General features: G+C 30.1%; 1 protein-coding gene and 1 non-coding gene across 2 annotated transcripts; one reads left to right on the top strand and one right to left on the bottom strand.

Moving 5' to 3' along the window:
• Positions 1 to 6,409: 6,409 nt before the first annotated feature.
• Positions 6,410 to 21,766, bottom strand: LOC108772505 (uncharacterized). Its single transcript, XM_018538039.1, has 12 exons — positions 21,673 to 21,766; positions 17,794 to 17,952; positions 17,226 to 17,390; positions 15,901 to 16,071; positions 15,673 to 15,781; positions 14,947 to 15,100; positions 14,590 to 14,716; positions 13,707 to 13,871; positions 13,174 to 13,533; positions 12,549 to 12,739; positions 6,940 to 7,172; positions 6,410 to 6,597 (listed from the first exon to the last, which is right to left on the bottom strand). Exons 1-12 carry the CDS (start codon positions 21,764 to 21,766, stop codon positions 6,414 to 6,416), a joined length of 2,112 nt encoding a protein of 703 aa, XP_018393541.1. The 3' UTR covers positions 6,410 to 6,413.
• Positions 21,036 to 21,107, top strand: TRNAT-CGU (transfer RNA threonine (anticodon CGU)). Its single transcript has one exon. It is a non-coding gene; the product is annotated as a tRNA-Thr (tRNA).
• Positions 21,767 to 21,829: the final 63 nt, after the last annotated feature.

The following is a 21,829-nucleotide window of genomic DNA, read 5'->3' on the forward strand; positions in this document are numbered from 1 at the left end:
AGCTGAAAATCGAACATGATACAACATTCATCGCGATATGAACGTATCACATTTGGAGCAGCAAACGATTCGTGTGAAGACACGCAAAGAATCGCTATTACGATGTAATTGATAAAAAACCGTGTAAAAAGGAAAGATTGAATTACAGTTTTATAACCGTAAATCTCTACTTCTAGAGAAGAATAAGGGATCTCGGTTAAACTAAGATTAGAAGTTATGAGATTAGAAAGAAATGTTCACTCGGAAACTGGATCGCAATAATTTGTTTTTGAGGATTGATACTTTTCTGATCAAATGCGTAAATGGATATATGATTGCTGTGACTTGTTGCAGCTCCGTCTATATTCCTATCTATGCGTACATTGTATTGATGTCTGATAATACCCGCAGGCAGGGAACTGAACGAACGCAATTCGTGATTAGAGATTTAATGGTTTAGGCGTGTGTTTACGAATAATTGTTGGTGCAAAGAAAAACTCCCTAAAATTTAGGAGCAATGAACTCTTTTCTCCAACGTGTCTGTATATACTTGTCAGTTTTACATGCTTCAACGATAACAATAACATGTTTCATTGATTCCGCTCAACGACGCTGTCATTTACGATCTACTTTGAATTATCAGTAACCCAAATAGAACAGATATTTAACGGATCCTCTTAGATATCTATCAAATGTTCAAATGGTACGCGATTCAGAATTCTGAATATTTTAAATATTCAAGAGGTTCCTTTAAATTTGTATGTCTAAATTTCAACTAGATGTATCTTAATTCCTTTATTAGAACGTTTTGAAATCTTAAACAAATACTTAATAATATACTTCTCATGTTTCCAAGTTTTTCACAATACTGCGTAAAAGCGATCGTTTTTTACCTTGCGAAAATTAAAAATTGTCCTCCCTCCCACAATCGTATATCTTTGCTAGATGTACCCCTAAAGCGTATCCCTAAAGCGAAAATCTAAAATCGATTTTACTGGATGAAATTTTAATGTTAGAAGATCATTCCACGTTGTGGAAAAATAAGAAAGTTCCAATTTCATAAACTTAAAGTGGATCTTAGACTAACAAAGGCAAGACAGATAGCAAGATAATACAAAAAGAAAAATATTTAATTAATTAATCAATTGTTTATAATTTTTGCTAAATATATCTCGATATAAAAATTATTCTTCAAAAAAAGAACCGTTAAATATATCGCTCTCGTACATATATATAGTTTTTATGTAATAATTATATTTCGATCGAAACTCACGATGAACTATATGATGTCAATCGAGAAAGAAAGTTACATAGGAAAGTTACATAGGAAGTAATTAACTATCATCTCGCAATTATGGAAGCAGAGAAGTTCAGACTTCGTTGATCAGCAGGTACGTAAATATAAATGTGATTAATATTGTTATTTCCGGCCTAATAATTTCATAAAATCCACGGTCTTTGGTGTAGGTTTTCACGGTCTTCGGTGTGGATTTTGTAATAGCGAATAAATTAACAAAAACAAAGCGACTAGATTAACAAAAAACATTAATATTTTTAAAAGCGTGAGCGTAGTGCGCAAAAAATGGATAATTCAGTCATGAATAAATAAAAACTTTATCCATACTTGAATAAAAATTTTACATGCAAGCAGATGAAGCACAATTACCCTATATTTTTACTATAAAACCTATATTTTTCCGTCTTATTTTTAAATTTAGTATTTAAAAAATAAAATATTTTCGAATTTTTTTTAAATTACACGTTCTTTAATTAAATAGGATAAATGTTTTCTAGCAAAAATTGATTAAGTAGCAACGTTTATTTTTAATTATTTTCGTGACCAACTTTTAGATCAAATTCTATATTAAATTTAAGGTAGCTCTTAAAATTTGATAGATAGATACAGTTTACATTTGTAATTTAAAGTTTAATTATTTATAAGTTGTGTGGTGATTCGTATTAATGACATTAGTCTTGAAATAATCTAAATATCTGTACATCTGTGTGTGTATATCATCGTAAGACCACGGCTTAGATAGTTACAATATCTTTTAATCACTTGTGTTAAAGATTCTCTGGAGCCAATGTAATTACAAGAATTATGATAGAACGGAGTTATCCAACTGACTTTCTTGATTCATTGCTTTAGAAAATCTTGCGGTCGACGAACGAAAATCAATCTTGCGGCTAGTCACGAGTGACATAGAAACGAGATCGGTGACGAGAACTTTCTTGTACGTTCTCGCGGCAAGTGAAATTGCTACGCGACACAGGTTCTCACTTTATGATCATAAACGTTGGTAATGTCATGTCAAGCACACGAATGACGGAGTGCGACGTAAACATCCGGAGATCTCCAAGTGATCATAATAGACGCTTCGATCGGCTTCTCGAGCGATGTACTGTGACTAAAGTGACGTATTTTATTGTCACAATGGGAGTTGTTCAATAAAGCTTCAAATTGTTTATTGATTTCTATACCCCCATTTGAATGTAACTTCTAAATTGCTTTGACCATACAGTCGTACACAAAACAATTCGATCACAGAGTTCTTATAAAACCGTAACATTGTTGTTTTTCGTTTGTAACGATTTTTTAAATTGTGTCAATTTGTGTGAAACAAACATTTTTTATAATCATATAAATACTAGAAAAAACTCATTCTTATTTTAATAAAAGTGTGGTCGATTTTTTAATACCAAAGGATTGAATTAAAATGTGCCAACAATACATTTAAACTTCTCAACGTTCGACAATACGTAATAAAGAGGAGAAGTCATGATGAAGATATTATAAAAATATCCAAAATGTATACTTTTTAAATCTTCCTCAATGTATTATAATCGCTTTAACGATCGCTTCGATCGATTTAACGAATCGTCGTTTAAAGAATATAAATTGGAGTAATAAATTAAACAAAAATAGATTAGAAAGAAAATTAGGAAGCTTGACGACGATGAATACGATCTTCAGATACGAATGGCTGATAACAGAGAGGAAGGAAAAGCACCCTTTTATCGCGGATGACAATCTCCATTGCGCTAATCTCTCGCTTTGGTATCATTTCTAACAATCACGTCAGAATCGGATTATTCCGCTGACTAGTTTCTCTAAAGCAGAGCTGTAACGCAAATTCATGTTTTACATGTACTCGAATTCTCTCATATATCCGCGTACAGAATAACCGAAAAACAAATATGGCTAGTCACTTCAAAAACTGAATCCCGTATTTAAATATATTCGGAAAATATCCGGATAATACTGCTTATCCGGATGATAATATACGCAAATATTTACAGTTCTACCGTGAACATCATATCGCCCATTAACTTTCATCCGTTTCTTAAAGCAGCTGTCCTAACGTCGATATCCATTAGCAAATCCGACATATTTGCAGAATGTGCCGGACGATTATTTCATAATAATTATGCAAAAATGTAATTAGTACTTCACATTCACACCCATCTTTACATACGTTGCCAAGGTTTATATTTTTAGCTTCGTCTGTCTTGTTAGGTTTAGCTTTTAGTGATAATTGATTTCACCTTTCGACAAACAAAATTTGACTGCGAGCATCGTGATAATATCTTCCGAAATTCTTTAAACGTTTCACGAGGATATCACGACTCTGTATCTGCTTGCCTATCTCGAGATTCAACCTAGTGTTATATCAACGCCGCTTTACATGGCAGTTTCAATAATTCTATACTTATACCAATGCAAATACTAAATATGTATACGATGTTATTTACAACTTTTGACTGTATTCTCCATGTACAATAATAAGTGTGCGAGAAAGGAGCGAAACAGACGTTGCGTTATACTCCTCACGAGTATTATTCATTCGAAACGAAATTGTAAAAGTTAGAATTTTATGAACCATTTTCGCGAATCAAAGGAGGACTCCTTGAAGGTAAAGAACTCCTCTTTCATCCGTGGTCTATGAGTCTTGAATCAAATATACTCGAGCCTGATTAGCTTCTCGACGAGCTCTCTTCGGAGTAGAATACTATCTGATCTTTTCTAAATCAGCTTCGACTCAGTCGGTGCTAATCTGGACGACAATCGTTAAAGAATAAAATCGCATTTTTTTAACGTCAACAGTAATTATCCCATCACTTTCAATGACTGTCCGTAGTTCGCGCGAGAGAAAGAACTTTCGACAGTTTCGCATAATGTTCTCGCAAATAAAAAGATTGGGTTCATAAATATTCCATAGCTCGGAAACATGTGCGCAAAACATGTACACGTGGTTCACGTATTCAACGGATATGCGTACCTCGATGTAATTCGTATAGTCACGTAGCCCACTAATATTAGAAACATAAATATAAGTAGTTTGTACTTTGATGCAATTTGCGTTCCATGCGATCAGGCATCCTCGAAATCCATACAAACAAATTTTTTAATTTTTTGCTACCCAATTTTTATCCCCTTTACACTTTCACTTGATATTTAATATTTCCACCTAGAAATATTTTTATTTTAATATTTCCTTCCAACTTACTTCCACTTTAAGAAATTTAATGATATATGTGTAATAAAACATAACTGCGCTTGTCTTAGCGTCGATAAGCTGCCGTGTCTCTTGATAAACAATCAGAATACAAGACAAGAAAATTAAATATAATATATTAATAATGAATGAATAAAGAGTTATAATATATAAATGGTCGATAATAATTCTAATGATAATAAATTTAAATTTAATTTTTCATTATTACCAAAGAGCTGGTACTCTTACTCTTTACTATATTTTTTCAGGAATTTTAATCTATCTAATATATCGTTTAATACTATTTATTCATGTCATTATTATAAAACAGTAAAGATTAAAAATAATAGAATTGTTCAAATAAATTAAAGTAAATTCATGAAATTGGGAAGCGCAAAGGGTTAATACCTTACATTTTTCAGGGTATCGATTAATTTGAATCATACAATAATCATTTATTATCATTTGTAGCGTAGCAAATATGCACTTAATACCCACTTATAGATAATTAAATGTGACAGCACGTAACATCAGAACGTTCAATTTGTCTCTGTATATTTTTTACAAACTAATTATAATTTATTAACAAGCAAGATACTGATAGATTAAGTTGCTTATGATTAACAGAATTCTTTTGTAAACGATAAATACATTAGAAAAACATATAAACTATACAATCACATCAAATGATTCAAATCATCGGAGGACAAAATGTGTATTCTTATATCCTAATATTAATACAAGCACTTAACAGATCAATTTATATTTCTCTGTTAAGTTCTTAAAATTACAAGATATTTGCTACGCTACTGGCCATCATTCGCACATCTGTATCTGACTGTGTGAATAAAAAAGAACTTAATTATACACGTATGAATGTTACATGTTAAAAGATGTTATCGAAAGAATATCTAAATACATAGCGTAGCGATCGATGAAGACGATTGGATATTTGTATATTTCAGACGCATCGTGCGATTATATACTCGTTATTAATACTTCAATGTTACTCGGTAACATCTTCGGCAATAAAGATAATCATACGGCCGTAACATCTGTCCCCTACATCTCTTGCGTGTATATTCCTTTCCCTTTAATCATTTATTGTCGAGAAAGTATTCAATAAGAGTGACATCTTATTAGTGAGACCGAACAGAATTCTTGCGGTTACCAGAAATTCTATTTATCATTATCAAAATGACATTCTCTTATTAGGATTATTTATTAATTCAATTAAAATATTTTTTTATTGAAGTTAAACCACATTTTAAAAATCTAAAAATATTGTACTGGAAGAAAATTTTGGATTAAAAATAATGTTTTCTGTAAAATTTTTATACGTTTTTTTTTTTTGTCAAAAATAGGAGGAGATAATTTTAATAATAACACTTGTGATATTTACAGGTTGTAGTTTATTTAATCTGTAACATCAGTAACAAAAATAACAATCTCTTTGATTACTATCGTTAGATGATCTTATTGTTATCCTTATACTTAAATATGGGTAACCTGACTGAGACTCAATATGCACCCGTAATTATTGGCTGTTCCTAGAATTTCGAGGTATAACGAGGAGATCGGACTGGTACGCTGTTATACGCTGTAATGCGACTTGCATTCTGGATTTACCAAGGACTGCAAAGAAAAGTCAGAAAAATGTAAAAAAAATTGTCTATAAAAATAATCGAGAATGATAACGATTTTCCAATAATTATTGTAATATCTAGCAATTTATTTAAATTGCTTTTAATTAACCTGTTACATTATTTTTAATATTTGTTAAGTAAGTAAAATTTTATTTTTATTGTGTTACTCGATTTTGTTATTTTATTTTTATTACTACTTACAAAATATAAACTAAACTGTAATGAAATAGAGATCACATTTTATGCCACACCGTTATTAGAAAGGACAGAAGAGATTAGTGACTGGTTTCCCTTACCCGTAGGATGGGTCTGGTTGCGACCAGACTGGCGCAGCATACTCTTCGTGCGGTTTATAAATAGGTTTCGGGACAATTCTCTCTATATAAATGGGTTTCTCGACATATTCCACGTACTTTGTTGGTGGCGAAAGGTAGACGTGGTGCACTTCCGGTGCATTATAATAACCAGCCTTGTAACTGAATATGAAATAAGAAATATTTAAAAAAAAAATTGCATCACGCAGAAAAATAAAATGCATTAATTTGATGTTGTGTTAACACATTTCTTTCATACATCGGTACATCAAGAATTAATTTTTAGTCAAAAAGAAAATAATAATACTCTATTTCTTTCACACATGGTTAAAATAATATAAATAGTAACTACATATATTGGAATATATTAATGTTATATATGCTGAAATATGTTATTAAAATATATATCTTTTGCTTTTCTGCAAAATTATAACTTTTATTAATAAAAGCAATAATAAAAATAAAACAAAAAAAGACAAAGAATATAAGTTATAAATTTGTTACCCCTTTGCAACCCCAAGACCGAAACCAAGTAGACCCGCGCCGAACAATTTCTTTTTCAAGAACAACGTCCTCTTTTCCCTGGTGTGTACCGCGTTACCATCGACCTGATCTTCGATAGCGACGTTTCCGAGGTCCAGAGATTGTTGATTTTGTAGGACAATCTGTTCCGCCGTTGCTCTCAATACGAGGAAACAACAAACAGTGGCAATGATGGTAACAATAGCGTGATACATCTCTGTTCAAAAAAACAAATACTTTTATTGATATCCTATTTACCATTTAATTTCTCCAAGCGCGATATAACAACATTCGCAAAATGCTAACATGTAACACCAATTTAAAATAATAAACAACATTTTTTAATCTTAAATAATTAACACAAACATGTACGTATTCCAAATGGTCTATATAAACAAAATTTAATTCTATTTAGTTTTACTTCAATTTTAATTTTAAAAGTAAACCACGGTTAAAATTAAATTATTTTATTTGAGACAAGTTCCAATCCGATTATAAGCGAATTACACAAAGCGTCTTTTCGGATGTAACTTTGAAGTACGTTTAACGACAATTTTACTAAAATATTCTAAACTCGTTTCATTTGCCTGAACGCGTTTTTCTGTCTCTTTGCCATTGAAATTAGAATCGAGATCGAACAAGGAAGCGACAAGGAAAGCGTGCAAAGAATTTTACGTGCTTTCCCCAACAAGATCCTGTTTAATGCCTGGAAACCGGTTTCTTACCTTGCGTCTCAGTACAACAATGCACGGTAAAGATCACGGTGACGATACACCGCGAAGACAGGTATCCGAATACTGTGACTGATCGAGGAATCGTTCGATTTTATACCGACTTGCCTACCTCGCTACTGTTTGCGGCCAGTATAAGCGCAATTCCGGAGCCACCTCCCCTTCCATGGCATCGTGAATGGGCGGCTTAACATCGGGTTTAGGACGATTAAACGTATTGTGACACCCGGGAAGCATTATTGCATACATCACGATAGCGACAGCTTAATCCTGTGCTATGTTGAGTGGAAGTTCCGTGGGAACTCCATGAATTTCTTCAATTTGGCTCAAATAAGGAAAGAGATTGAGCTGACGTAATTAATCTCTGCTCTAAAAAAAAATATCTCTACAATCAAAGCGTTATTTTAATCCTTTTTTTTTTACTTTTATATTTTCTAACTTCATATTTTATCCCAGAAAAACAAATTTTTCGGGAAACAAAAAATGTGTCACACGATATCTTTCTACTATATGAAGTACATGGTAAATGAATTTCAATCAACTGTGCATGCCAAATGATTAATTATATTATGTACATATATATATCTAAAATCATTATACTTTTATATTACAATATAAAGAATTTTCTGATTTCTACCATATTTCCATAACGCAACGATGCTTCTTTCCTAAAACACCATATTTGGCGTTCGCTATAGTTTACAATTGCAATGGTTTCTCTAGAAAACCTGTTCGAGGTTTCCTTCCGCTTTCGAGCTTAGGAAAAGTATCATGAAAGAGTAATCTATTACTAGCGATCTAGATCTCTGGATGAGACTTATATAGACAGAACTTGGCAGAAACCGCATAGAGAGACGAATTCGAGGAAGTGAAAGAAAGTGGAGAGGTAATAGGAACATAATGCGGATATTGCTTCGATTTATCAACCCCGCGATGTGACAAGTAGATAATGCACACTATTGTCGGCTGCAACAAGTAGAGCGATGGAGAAAAGAATTGGAAGACACACAGAGAGAGAGAGAGAGAGAGAGAGAGAGAGAGAGAGAGAGGCATATAAGAGGAGACAGAGAGAAAGCGAGAGACTGCGCAACGAATTTTCCATTCTTCCTTCGTGGCGTGTCCCACGTGGCCCGTCTTTCAGCGATACACGTGCTTCTGTTGCACGCAATCGCGCTTCGTTACGTCGCGATCTAATATATACGCGTAATCATTGGCACGCACGCGGCCACACACGCGCGTACGCGAAATGCGATTGACGATGAGCGAATGACAATGAAACCCAATCGGCTTACATCGCCGCGATTATAATCTGACATTACGAACAATCCAAGTGATTATCGATATGCAATTGGCGTATTTAGGTATTACAGCTGCACTATAAGGATATATCTTGTTGCAATAAAATTATATTACTGACGTGAATATTCTTCTCATAACAACAAAGATTTAATAGGGAAAAAGAATTTTCGGAAGAAATAATAAATATAATTAAAATAATGAAGCCTCTCTCCTACGTTTTCGAATTTATACACAATGTGTAATTAATATTGCAATAATTAATTAAATAATTACATGTACGCTTTAATAAATTGATTAGTGTCCATCTAATAATTAATTAATTGATTAATATTAATTATTCTCCGCGCAAGTTATCATGTTCTTCGTGATTCATTTAATAACAAGTAAAACGCAGAAAACGGCTTTAAGAAAAAATGTAAAAAATAAAATAAAAATCCGGCAGTGCGAATATTGGGGCGCAAATAAATTTTAATTATTATAACTGGAGAATCAATTTTTACAATTTACAACGCATTTGCTTTGTGAATTGTAAAAGTTGACACTTCAGTTGTAATAAAATTTAAAACTGTGCACCCCAATATCCACGCTAGCTCTTATTGGCAATTTTTATTTTATTTTTTAGATTGTTTATTCTTTTTTAGTAAATGTAAAATTAATTAATGGACAATTTAGAGCTAGGAATGGACGCAGTCGTTCAAGCGTATAATTAACAAATGTTTTACTAAATTTTTACCAAAAAAGATCTTACATTAAATTCGAAAGAAATTTCGCAGAAATCAAACGTTTCGGCTCCGTTTGAGCCATCATCAGCAATGTCAAACAATGGATGCAGGTATTATTCACATCAATAAGATCTAAGTAAGCAGCCGGAAGAGCTTCTTCATTTCTACATTTTGAGAATTGGCAGTGACGTTTCTCAAAATGTAGAAACATTGACATTGCTGATGATGGCTCAAACGGAGCCGAAACATCTGATTTTTACGAAATTTCTTTCGAATTTAATGTAAGATCATTTTTGGTAAAATACATTCTTTTGTTAATTATACGCATAAATAACTGTCTATTTCTAGCTCTCAATTGCCCGTTAATTAATTTTACATTTACTATCATCATTCAATATCTCAACTAGTTTCAAATTTATATTATTGTTTAGTCTTTGCTTTTCCCACACTTCATAAAGTAAATTATATTAATTAATTAAAATTGTTCAATTATATTATGTTTATATTTTAAAATTAAAACAAATTCTAATTTTTAAAGAAACATATTTCTCTCCACTATATGGACTTAAATCCACCGCTGAATAGGCCGATGGGAGATGACACACGGTATAATTCAATAATCGACGTAGAAAGTATGCGAGAGTAAGAGCGAGCTTTCGCAAGCAGGCGTAAAATAGGCGTGAAATTTCACTGAGTCGCAAAGGCCGCCGCGAGGTGCGGGCAACATATTTCCAATATTTTTTTGACGCCCCGCTCATCCCCCGTTAAGGGTGGTATCGCTCAATCCTAATGCTGCTCGCGGTAAAAGACGCGCCTTCACGTCTCGCAAGTCTCACTGTGGAAACTGACAGGCCATTTGTGTGAGGAGATTAGCATGGAAATGGAAATTCAGTTCGCTCTTTAATAAGAGACGCTTCCGCATGCCAGAAGTATAGACAGCTTGTCGGGACAAAGTTCACCATTTTTGCTATTCCCTAAATTACATTCCGAGAAATAAATATGCCATTAATTGCAATTTATAATCCCGCGTAAATAGATCTAATATAATGCTGATTATATTTCATTTAATATTAATATTTAATATAAATTAAATTTTGTATCAATATTGAATATAATATTTAATATTAATATAATTACCAAAATAACAGAAATCAAAAATATTTTTTAATATTAATATACGTTACTTTAGATTAATTTGGATTTTATTTATAAAAGAAAACTTCCAGTAATGTAAAATTAGAAGTAATAAAAAAATTAACAATTCTAAACTTTTTTATAATCTTAAACAAAAAATATTTTCTTTTATTAATTTAAAATAAATTTAATAAAATTTTATAATTAGATATCGTGATCATGATTAAAAGGTTTAATGACTAAAAATAAATATGTGAAAATTTTAGAATAATTTATAAAAATATATCATTCTCTTTTGAACAATTTTATGTTTTATACTTGTGTAACACTTCGTACAGTACGTACCTAAATGTAAAAGTTCAAATCACAATACCTTTGTACACATCAAAATGTAAAACGCGATCGAAACCATGCGCCATGCAGTAAATTGACCGCGCACGTACTAAATTCGATATTCACTTTTCGCTTTGTATTCTATCTCGGTACTCTCTCCTGAGAGAAAAGCGACATTTCGCGCCATCCGCAAACCTGTATAGTTCACCACAAAAACTCCACATGCCGCGATTACAGAAGTGGCTTCATAAATAATTCATCAGGTTGATATTTGTGGGTTTTTTTTACAAGTATACAAAATTACAAAAATTTTTTTTCGAAAAAATGTAAATTAAAATTCTTCCTCCGATGTAAATATTATTACATGCCGTTACTCGCACCTCATGGAATATGTAATATAACTATTTAAGCATCTAGACTTAATTCGTTCACTTGTCTAGTTACTAATTGTCTAGACATGCTATTGAAATTACGTGATCCGACATACATATTTTGGCAATGACGTATTCGCAGAGTGAAATCAATTGGTGCGCCCGACATCAATCCCAGGTGCGTGTTTGACTTCTCAAATAGAATGTTGCACAATGGCGTTATCGGTTAATCTGTTAGGTGTTACCTTCGTCATCGAAGAATTAGGTCGCATTGTGCTAAAATAATGATAATATCAGTAAAGATATGTAAAAGTAAATAATTAGGAGCTCTGGCTTAAATATATAAAAAATGACAATTGCATTGATATGAATTAAAATAATTTTAAAAATATAAAAAAAACTGAATCAATATAATCTTAATTTTTGGAAACTAACTTATTTTTTTAATTATAATAATGAATAATAATTTTATATTGAATAATAATTACAAAGATTAAATACAATTTCCTATTTTCTTCATATGCAAAATGTTAAAATTGTTTGTACATTTAACATCTTAACTTTTTTTTTTAAATCTTTAATAATAATATAATAAGTTCGTAAAAATAATATTTATTATTCTTATTAAAGCAAAAATTGAGTTTTATCATAAATTTTCTTGTTTTTCAGATAGTCATAAAAATATACATAATTTTAACATTTCAAAGAACTATGTTATAGTTCTCTTGATATAAAAATTTTTTAATCCATGGAAATGATAAAAAAAAGCAGATGATAAAAATTAATAAAAATAATACAGCTGCGATTGTGTTTCGCTCGTCGAGTTTTCTATGGTTCATTTACTTAATCAATTTGTTAATCAATTATTTAATCAATTTAATTTAACTCCATTTAAACTCATTTAAAGGAGAAATTTTGATAATGTAAAGCTATATTTCATCGTTATCAGTAGGTCGGGCTAAATTAAAGTCAAGGATTTCATCCGATGTTAAGAAACGGACATCGCTATCTTCCGAGAGCGCCGATCCGCTCGCTCCTCTCTTATAAGTTTTCCTCCTTCTGATAACAGTAATCACAGTCGCAAGTACCACACAAAGTACGACCAAAGTTGCACCCACTGCGGCGACGATTTCCAGTATTTCGATACCCCTACCCTGTTTCACCTTTTCTGGATTTTGTTCGGTGTGCAAATCTGCAAATTTGTCTTATTGTTAGTTACACAGAGAGCAGTCAACATAATCCTAACGATAAAAATAATTATCATACTACCATTTTAAATCATCAAATTAATTACACATCTACTATAGAGAGTGTACAAGTAATTAAAATTTTTTTTAAATACGTAATTAAATTAGTTTGTCTCGAGACATGTTATTTCTGTTCAAAATCTTGCATTTTTTCCTTTGAATCGTAATCCAATAGTCATATACATCAAAAAAAAGGTCAATCGATATTTAATAAGTATAAATACATTATAAATTTTTGATGCAATTTTTCAAAATTGATAAATCTTAACTTTTTAACTCACTTCGAACTTTTTCCAAGAACTAAACTAGAGACACTCCATCGCGATTTAATATCAAATAATCTTTCTTACTTTCTCTGTATATAATGAAATAAATATACCAGATCGATCTTGAAGTTCTATGTATTTCGTTGTCGAAGTTTTTATGTGGGGTTCGAAAGGTGTTTCTTTCGTTTCCGTCTGCTGCGTTAGTTTCGCAAGTGTTGTTCTCCGTATAGTCGGTTTCTTGGTTTGAGGCTTCATTTGAGGCGTTGTGGTTGTAGGTCTTTGCGTTGTCGTTGTAGTATTATTAGGTCTTTGCGTTGTCGTCGATGTTGTTGATGTCGTTAAGTTGAACATACCTGGGTCGATGTCATCCTTCGGATTTATAGGAAATCCTGTCAGAGTGGAATTTTTCACCGGTGCAATCGTCGCTGCACTCAATGATTCTGTCGTAATGTTGTCGAATATTGTGCTATATCCTGAATCATAATTAAGATTCTAATCATAAAAGTGTTGCAAAATTGAATGATATAGTATATATGGAATTTAGCGCTATTGTGATTTCACACAATTTAATCAAAGGCTCTCAATAAAAACATATCTTATAAAAAAACATCTTATTCAGGATTCTATCAAAATAGTAAACAGTTACCTAGTATGCAATATTCAGCGTAATCTGGGCAGCAAATAGAGCGTTCCGCACAATCGATCGTGCAAAGGCAACTCACCGGTCCAAATGGCGGAGTAGAAGGAACAATGCTTTCTGAAACGCATCTGTCCCGACAGGTTTGTTGCGCATTAACTATTTCGATTTGATCTGAAACAGATTTTTCAGAATAGATATTTATGCAGCCTATTTTTCTGTACAATATATACAATTTTTTGTTGACAATAACATTAATTTTCATAATTATAGAAATGTAATATTATACATATATTATATATTAATGCCCATAGAAATTAATGTTACATGCAGTCTGTATATACATAGAAATTACATTCATAGAAATCAATTATAAAAAATGTTGATGGAAATGATCTTATGTGGAATGTTTTCAATCAGGACACAATATTTAAAAAACATTATTTTAATATTTATTCAGTATTTTTAGTCTGCTAATTAAATATTAAAAAATATTTTTTAGAAATATTTTTTTAATATATGTGTGCTAATTGGGTTAATATCACGTTTGTAAATAATAAAAATTAATATTATATTGTCAGAAAAATATCTGTAAAATTTGTTCAAATATATTTAATACTCTATACATTTTATTTGACTGCAAGGTAATCGTTGAAATAAAATTGCGACGTTTGGAGTTGACAGTAATCTTCAAACTGAAACATGTTTCCAAATATTGTACGTGAAATTTATTTTAGAGAAATTTAATTTATAGGTACTATGCATATTACTTTTTGCAAATATTTTCAACAATTTTGTTAAATAAATCTATATAATGCTTGCAATTACTTTATCACAAAGTACATCAATTTCCAATTTTTTTCAATAAAAATTAATTTTAATAAAAATTTACCCTCGTTGCTTACAGTTACGTTGACAGATCCGTTTTTAACAATACAATCGTCTCCTTGTAAAATAGCTACATCATCTATCGCGATATCGCTTACATAACTAATACCTCGCACTCCTTCTACGATAATCTGTAAAAAATGTTCAATTTTTTTTAATTCGAGGCTAATATTGAAATTATAGTTGTTATATATTAGGTATGTATTAACGAAGAAATAAATAAACATTCAAAGTGTAATGGAAGCATCGAAAAGAATTTCTGATTTTTTTAAATGTATTTTAATAATGATGTAACATATGTATAAAAACAATAATAAAAGACACAATGTAATTATTTAAGAAACAATTATTTCTTTTGTACCTGAAAGCTGGCGTTAGCTTTTGGCAATTCGGAAATGCCATGGAACCATTGATTTCCTTGATTTCCATTTTTGGTGAATATTAATAGTGGCGTAGTATCTTCTTGTTTGAAATATATATTCAATGAGCCAATTGTAGCACCGTACATATGATACCTATCAAAACAATTTATAAAATATTAATAAATAAAATATATAAACTACATTATACATTATATAAATCCCTCATTTTTATATAATATAAGCTAAATATTAAAATTTTTACAATGAGTATATCGTTTCTCTATTGACTTTATTTTATTTTAATTAATGGAGACTTTATTAATTAATAGTTAAACACAATTCTTTGCTGATGATGGCTTGAAAGAAGTCGAAACGTTCGAAATGTAAAGTAATACAAAATAAATTTGTTTATACAAATGCGCACTAATTATCGCGTTAAATATTATTATAATTCTCATATGCTTGTTTGATTTCATTAATTATTATTGTTTATATCTCGAGAGTTCAATTATCATTATAAATTTTATTATTTTATTTTACTTTAATAAATTTATTTATAAATATTATATTTATTAAACTTATAATAGGAATGTTTCAAAACTTTATAAATTTTATTTATGAAATTTCTAATAGAAATTCTTTTTCTTAAAAAAAATTCCAAAAATAATAGAAGTTGTATAAAAACATAAAAATAGAAAGGATTTATTTTACATCATATTATTTACCAAAATGAGAAACATCCTGAATTAGTCAATGAAGAATTGTACAGAGGAGATATAATTCTCGCTGTATCGTTTATCAATCGTCCGGATGCTTCAATATAAAGATAATGTCCTGAAATTGTCGAGCATAAGCAGTAATTAGAAAAACAACTTATTTCCTTTCTGCACAATTTGTAATCTAGCATTTCAGTGAAACATTGAAGTTATTTAAAGTCATAGGAAGATACGTACCATTATTTCCAGCTCCCAAAGTGTGATCGTGCGTCGGACCAGTACCGATGTGTAAACTCGGTGTCTCAAAGTTATGACGTTTCCAATCAAAATCGTGTTGTGGATCTTGTTCCCACCAACAAAGATCCGGACTTTCAAAATCGCATTGTGTCGGTGTAGTTGCGTTCGCCTCTTACCATAGATTATCACAAAAATTGCATTAACGCGATGTTGTAATGTCAACATCATAAAGAAAAAAAAGTTATAAAAATTTTAATTAAAATTAAGTAAAGGAAAAACTGAGAAGAAAAAAAAAAAAGACTTTACATGCAGATATGTAAAAATAAATATATATTGTAAATTGAGCAAGCGTGATTAAGCTCCTCAGTAACAACAATTAAGTCATCCTCTCGGGACTTATTAATATTACGAGACTATAGATAATACCGCAAAGCATTATAAGTTCTTGACGCTCTCTTTATATCAGTTTGTTCGTTAGTTTTTAATCTTAACTAACTTGTTTAAATTTATATTATTTTATATATAAACACCTTTAGTTTATTAAAATATAACAGTTTTTCTATTTTCTATTTTTCATTATTCACTTTTATTCAACTTCTCTCTCTATCTCTTAAATTTTAACTTATTTCTCTTTCTTTTTACCCGTTTTAAACTTGATCTTTTAACTTTCGACTTTGTACTTTTAACAACTATCGGACTTCTGTATCTTATCTTTGAACTTAACAGGATTCTCGACTTTGACCGACATCAATAAGTTTTTGCAACATTGACCTTGAAAAAATACGCTAAATCATTGTTTGACATTGGTAAATAATTATTGTACCTTAAAACTTTTTGTTTTTGTATCTAACGTTTGATACAGCGTCTCTTATTTTTAGTATATTTTAATTTTTTTTATTTTTTGACATGTTTACTTCCTGCATTTTCAATTTATGCTGCTTTTATTTTTAATTATGGTTTAAAACCTTTTTAATTCTCCTTGCCACGTTATATTATTTTATTACGTTGTGATACTTTTTATCAAACCGGTGAAAACTAACCAAAATCGAAACGTTTTTATTTTTTTTATTTTCTCAGAAAGAATAAAGTAATTTATAAATCTTATTTTGTAACAACCGCGTTGTTGCTTGTTTTCGCAAGCTAATTTCTTTTTTATTTTACAAATTTGCAAGGCTAATGTGTTTTTATAAGTAATTATTTTTTTGCGGTACTAATTTTTTTCTAAAGTATTCATATCTTTTACCTTAATTGTAGAATGCAGAGCATTTATTAAGCAAGCGCGAAGCAAATAGTAACGAAATAAAATTAATTCTTTATTGTAGTACTTCGACAATAAGGAATTGTTCCATTCCATTGATGTCCGTCGCAATAAATTTCAGGGCTACCGATCAAGAAGTAACCAGGTTCACAGAAAAACATTAATATTCCACCATTCAATTTTTGTACTATAATTGAGTGACTCGGCGATGATGGTATAGGGCATTCCGCGTCTAAGTAAAATAAATCAAATCTGTTAATCATCTTATTCCATTTAAAAAACGCGTTGCATTTAATATTTACTCTTATCAACTCCTTCATTAAAATTGATTAAAATACGTATATTGATAGAGTGCAAACCGTTACAGTGCAATTATTTTGTCACACTTTTCTGTTATTGTACATTACTCTACACACGCGCGTATTATTTTATTATATTCTGATCAAAATATTTAGTATCAGAGAACTTGTTAAGAGAACTTCTGCACATCTAGACATTAAATATTGGAAATCAAACTATTTTAAGAAAGGCGATCGATCAAGTAATACTGCAGACGTCGTGTTACAAAATCCGTTAGCATTATTTGATTAACAACTTCATCATTTATTCTTGCATTATATATAAATTTTACTTACTCACACACACGGGAACAGATGTGTCCCATTGCCCACGTATGCACGTGGAATATTTATTTCCTACAAGAGTGAATCCTTCGAAACAATTAAACCTCGCGACTCTACCTCGACCTCGAATGCGAATTCTTCCATTATTCAATCGTATCAAGGGACATCCTCCTGAAAGAAAATATAATTATTAAGAAACATCGTTAATCCATCTGATTTCTTTTTTTTTTTTTTTTTTCAAAAAAGTCACCTTTACAGACTTCTTTTGTAATTCTTAATAGAAGTTTCGTTATCGTTATAATGCTGTGTAAGTTTTTTTTATAATAGTAGAAAAAAAAACTGCGCAGCTGCGTTATAATGATAATGAAAACGTTAAGAGTTACAGACTATAGACCTGCAAGTGTTTTTATATCTTAATTGAAATCACTATTATTTATCATAATATGTATATTATTAATTTTTTCCTAATTAATATTTTGAAACATTGTAAATATAAATTTAATCACAATTATCTGGAAAAAGTAAATGGATACTAAACAAATATTAAACTGTATGAATAAGTAAGTTAAATAACTAATTATGATAGTATTTTAATTTTGCGTTTTTAATTTTGTGTGTTTTAATATTTATTAATTGCATTTTAATATTAAAAAAAATTGTTATTAAAAAAATATGTTAAACAATATCTATATAAAACAATACTTTACAACGGAAAAATTAATGTGTAACAAGGTTAGTATAATATAAGGTTATTATAATATAATAATATGAAACGTAGTAAACGAAAATAAAAATGCCTATATGTATAGTTATAATACTAGGATGATTTAGTAATATATTGCCTATTAAGTATAATATTTATTATATTGGACGAGGAGCCATATTATAGAAAACGCCTTGTGTCTGAAATGCTTAATATTAAAAAGCAGAAAAACGGTCTTAATCTACAGACAGATATACAGAAGGACTACACAAAGCATATATATTCCAATTATAAACAAGATTTGCATCGCCAAAACTCTCATTTCAATACTGTACCGACAACCATAATAGTTAGACGTGTCTAATTTCGTTGTGAAAATCGATCTTCTTTTAAGTTTTTGATATTTTATAATTATGTAACCATTTATCTTTGACTTCGATAACATTTGCGAGAGGATAACCACTAACGATTTATTTGTTATAGACAATTTGGTGAGTTTTTTAACAGCCTGATATGTTTTACGGAATCATTTTTTTCATTTATTCTTTTTTCTTCCATCAGAACATGATAAAACATATAGTATCAATTGGTCGGTCAATCTTTGGTCCTTTTACACGATTTTATCCGGTCCAAAATGTCTATTACAATCAATTTTTATATGGATATTGCGGGTTAAAATATAATATAAGATAGATTTTTGTACTGCGGGATTGTACAAGTATCCGAAAAGGGCTGAATCATACAGCCGAAACATGTAATGCGCATGTTATTTAATGTAAAATTTGTCGACTGATTAAATCAGTATATATATAATAATTAAAATGTAGCTCACCTCTTTATTTGAAATTTGACAAATTAGTTATTTGACTCTTATTAGTCCTTTATATTATATAATTGTCAATAATATTTATTATTATTATATATTACTATTATTTATTATTATTAAATATACATTTACCTTTAAACTAATTTTTTTTATCATGCGAGTATAAGCAATGACATTTCAACGTTGGGCACAACAATAATTTTTTCTGATAAAATACATTTTTTGCTTCAAAACTGTATTTCTCTTTTATAAATAAACAAAAATATTTATTTATATTAATTAAAAAATTTAGTTGGTATAAAGAAATACTTTGTTATTTACAAGATAAAAAAATTTCCAAAAACAATTAAATTATTTGTTATATAAATAAAATATTTAATTGTTAAAAAATACTTCCACTAATAATTTTCAAACTTTAATCAAAAATTTTGTTAAAAACACAAAATTTTTTCCAAATATAATTTTATAGGAAAACATTGCATTCATTGCAAGTCATAATATTATTCCGTTTCGTCTTACTTTATACAAATTCCAATTTTTTTAATTAAAAATACGTATTATTTTAATTATTTCTGCTTACTCTGCACCTGCCAAGAACAAATGATGTACTGGCCGAAGAAAGTAAGTAACAACAATATAATTGAAGAACACTTCATCTTGATGCAAATATATGGAATGCACATGCATGTACGTATAACTCGCGTACAATGAATCAACGAGGAATCAATAAGATTTTACTCCGAAACCATTAGGAAAATGTATTTTATTCAAAAGCAAACACAGTCTCTACTTCGAAATAATGACACAGAATTTATGTAGTTTTAAATACTTCCGGTGTCACACGCCGCTTTACACAATAATCACACAACGATAACGTTTCGAAGCGGGGCGACAATGTTTCCGACAAAGAAGAAAATTGGATTCGCGCAATTAAACGCGGCGAAGACGTAAATGGAGAGCCGAGATTTCATCCTTTTATTTGGAGCTAGACTTGTAGCCGAGGGCGGGAACACAGTTTCCGCTGGCACGCGAGCGATAGTCCTTTTATCGTCTTCCGGTGCTTTATCTTCGTCGCGAGTCGCCCAGGCCTTGAGGAAAATCCCTGATGGAGATTGCATTTCGCGCGAAACGTATCAGGCGCCAACTCGATAATCTTGATTCGGGATACGAAAATTTCCTTCTAGTTTGTCTGCTTCTATGATGATTTTCGAGATCGTCATCATTTAGAGTCCACAGAAGGACCGAAAGGAGTCCGGATGTATCAGACTCGTTGGAAAAAAAATATTATCTTCCTTTTTTTTTTGTACAATATAAAAACTGTTTTCCAACTAAATGAACTTTTACATTTCGATTTTTTTTTAATGCAAATCCTTTCATTTTTATTTTACGTTAGACATATATTTTAGATAATAATTTTAGGAAACGTATTCTTTTTTTCATAAGAATCAATTATTGCTAATTTTTCATTACCATTTTTCATTACCTAATTTAGTTTTAATAATACAAAGAAAGAAAGAAAAGAAAAGTAAAAAATAAACCAATAATACAAATTGTTTTTGAAGAAACCGCCATTGACAAATATGCAAACAAATGTTTCGGAAAAATTTTCAAAATTTAGTTTTTCATTTTTATGTCAAATTATCCTTTCAAAAATTATTTTTATTGTAATTTTTATTAGCTGACGAAGAAAAGGTTTATGGCTTGCTAAGAGAGGAGTAATCCGAAGCCTCTTTAGCTCAGTGGTAGAGCACTGGTCTCGTAAACCAGGGGTCGTGAGTTCAAACCTCACAGGAGGCATATTTTTGTTCCAGTCTATATTGCAAATATTTTATTTTTTATTATTTTCCAAAAATACTAAGACGCCAATGCGCGCAATGCATTCATTAATTTTTGATACTACCCATTTATTCTATTTTTTTAATTACAACCAAAAACATCATTTTGATTTTATTCGCGTATACATTACATGCGCATGTTTTCCTTCCTTCATTAAATTATATAAATTTTAATATACCTTTTAATTGTTATACATATTTTAATTAAAATTTTTATTTTAAATTAATTTAAACAATTAATTTTATTAATTTTATTAATAGTTTTCTAATTAGATTCTTAATTAAAATTAAATTTTTTTAAAAATTTAAGATTTTTTAAATAAATTAATTATACAAATTAAAGAAATTATGAACTTTAATACGTCATGATTTAATTGAGAAACATAGTATACCTATAGTTGATGTTTATAAAGGATAAGATTATAAATAGCAATTTAGATAAGATTAAAATTTATTGATAAAAAATACACACACACGCATGTGTTGCATTTTAATTAACGATATAGTGCATGAATATTTATAGATACGACATACCAGATAGCCAGAAACATCGAGATCGAGTAATGTCGAGCCCCGGAAGTGTCGAGGCGCCATATGTTTGAAATCTACTAGAATCTCCATTATAGGGATTCTAGGTATCTACCGTTCAGTGTCTACCGTTGCCAAAATGCCGAACGTGACCGG

The sequence above is a fragment of the Cyphomyrmex costatus genome, unplaced genomic scaffold (genome assembly GCF_001594065.2).
Source record: "Cyphomyrmex costatus isolate MS0001 unplaced genomic scaffold, Ccosl1.0 scaffold192, whole genome shotgun sequence".
Classification (NCBI taxonomy): Eukaryota; Metazoa; Arthropoda; class Insecta; order Hymenoptera; family Formicidae; genus Cyphomyrmex; species Cyphomyrmex costatus.

Coding starts and splice junctions, on each gene's coding strand:
- LOC108772505 (XM_018538039.1), bottom strand. CDS start 21,766: ATGGAGATTCTAGTAGATTTCAAACATATGGCGCCTCGACACTTCCGG. Junction 7,173..12,548: donor CGCTCTCGGAAGATAGCGAT/GTCCGTTTCTTA, acceptor TTTTGAACAGAG/ATGTATCACGCTATTGTTAC. Junction 6,598..6,939: donor GGTCTTGGGGTTGCAAAGGG/GTAACAAATTTA, acceptor TTTCATATTCAG/TTACAAGGCTGGTTATTATA.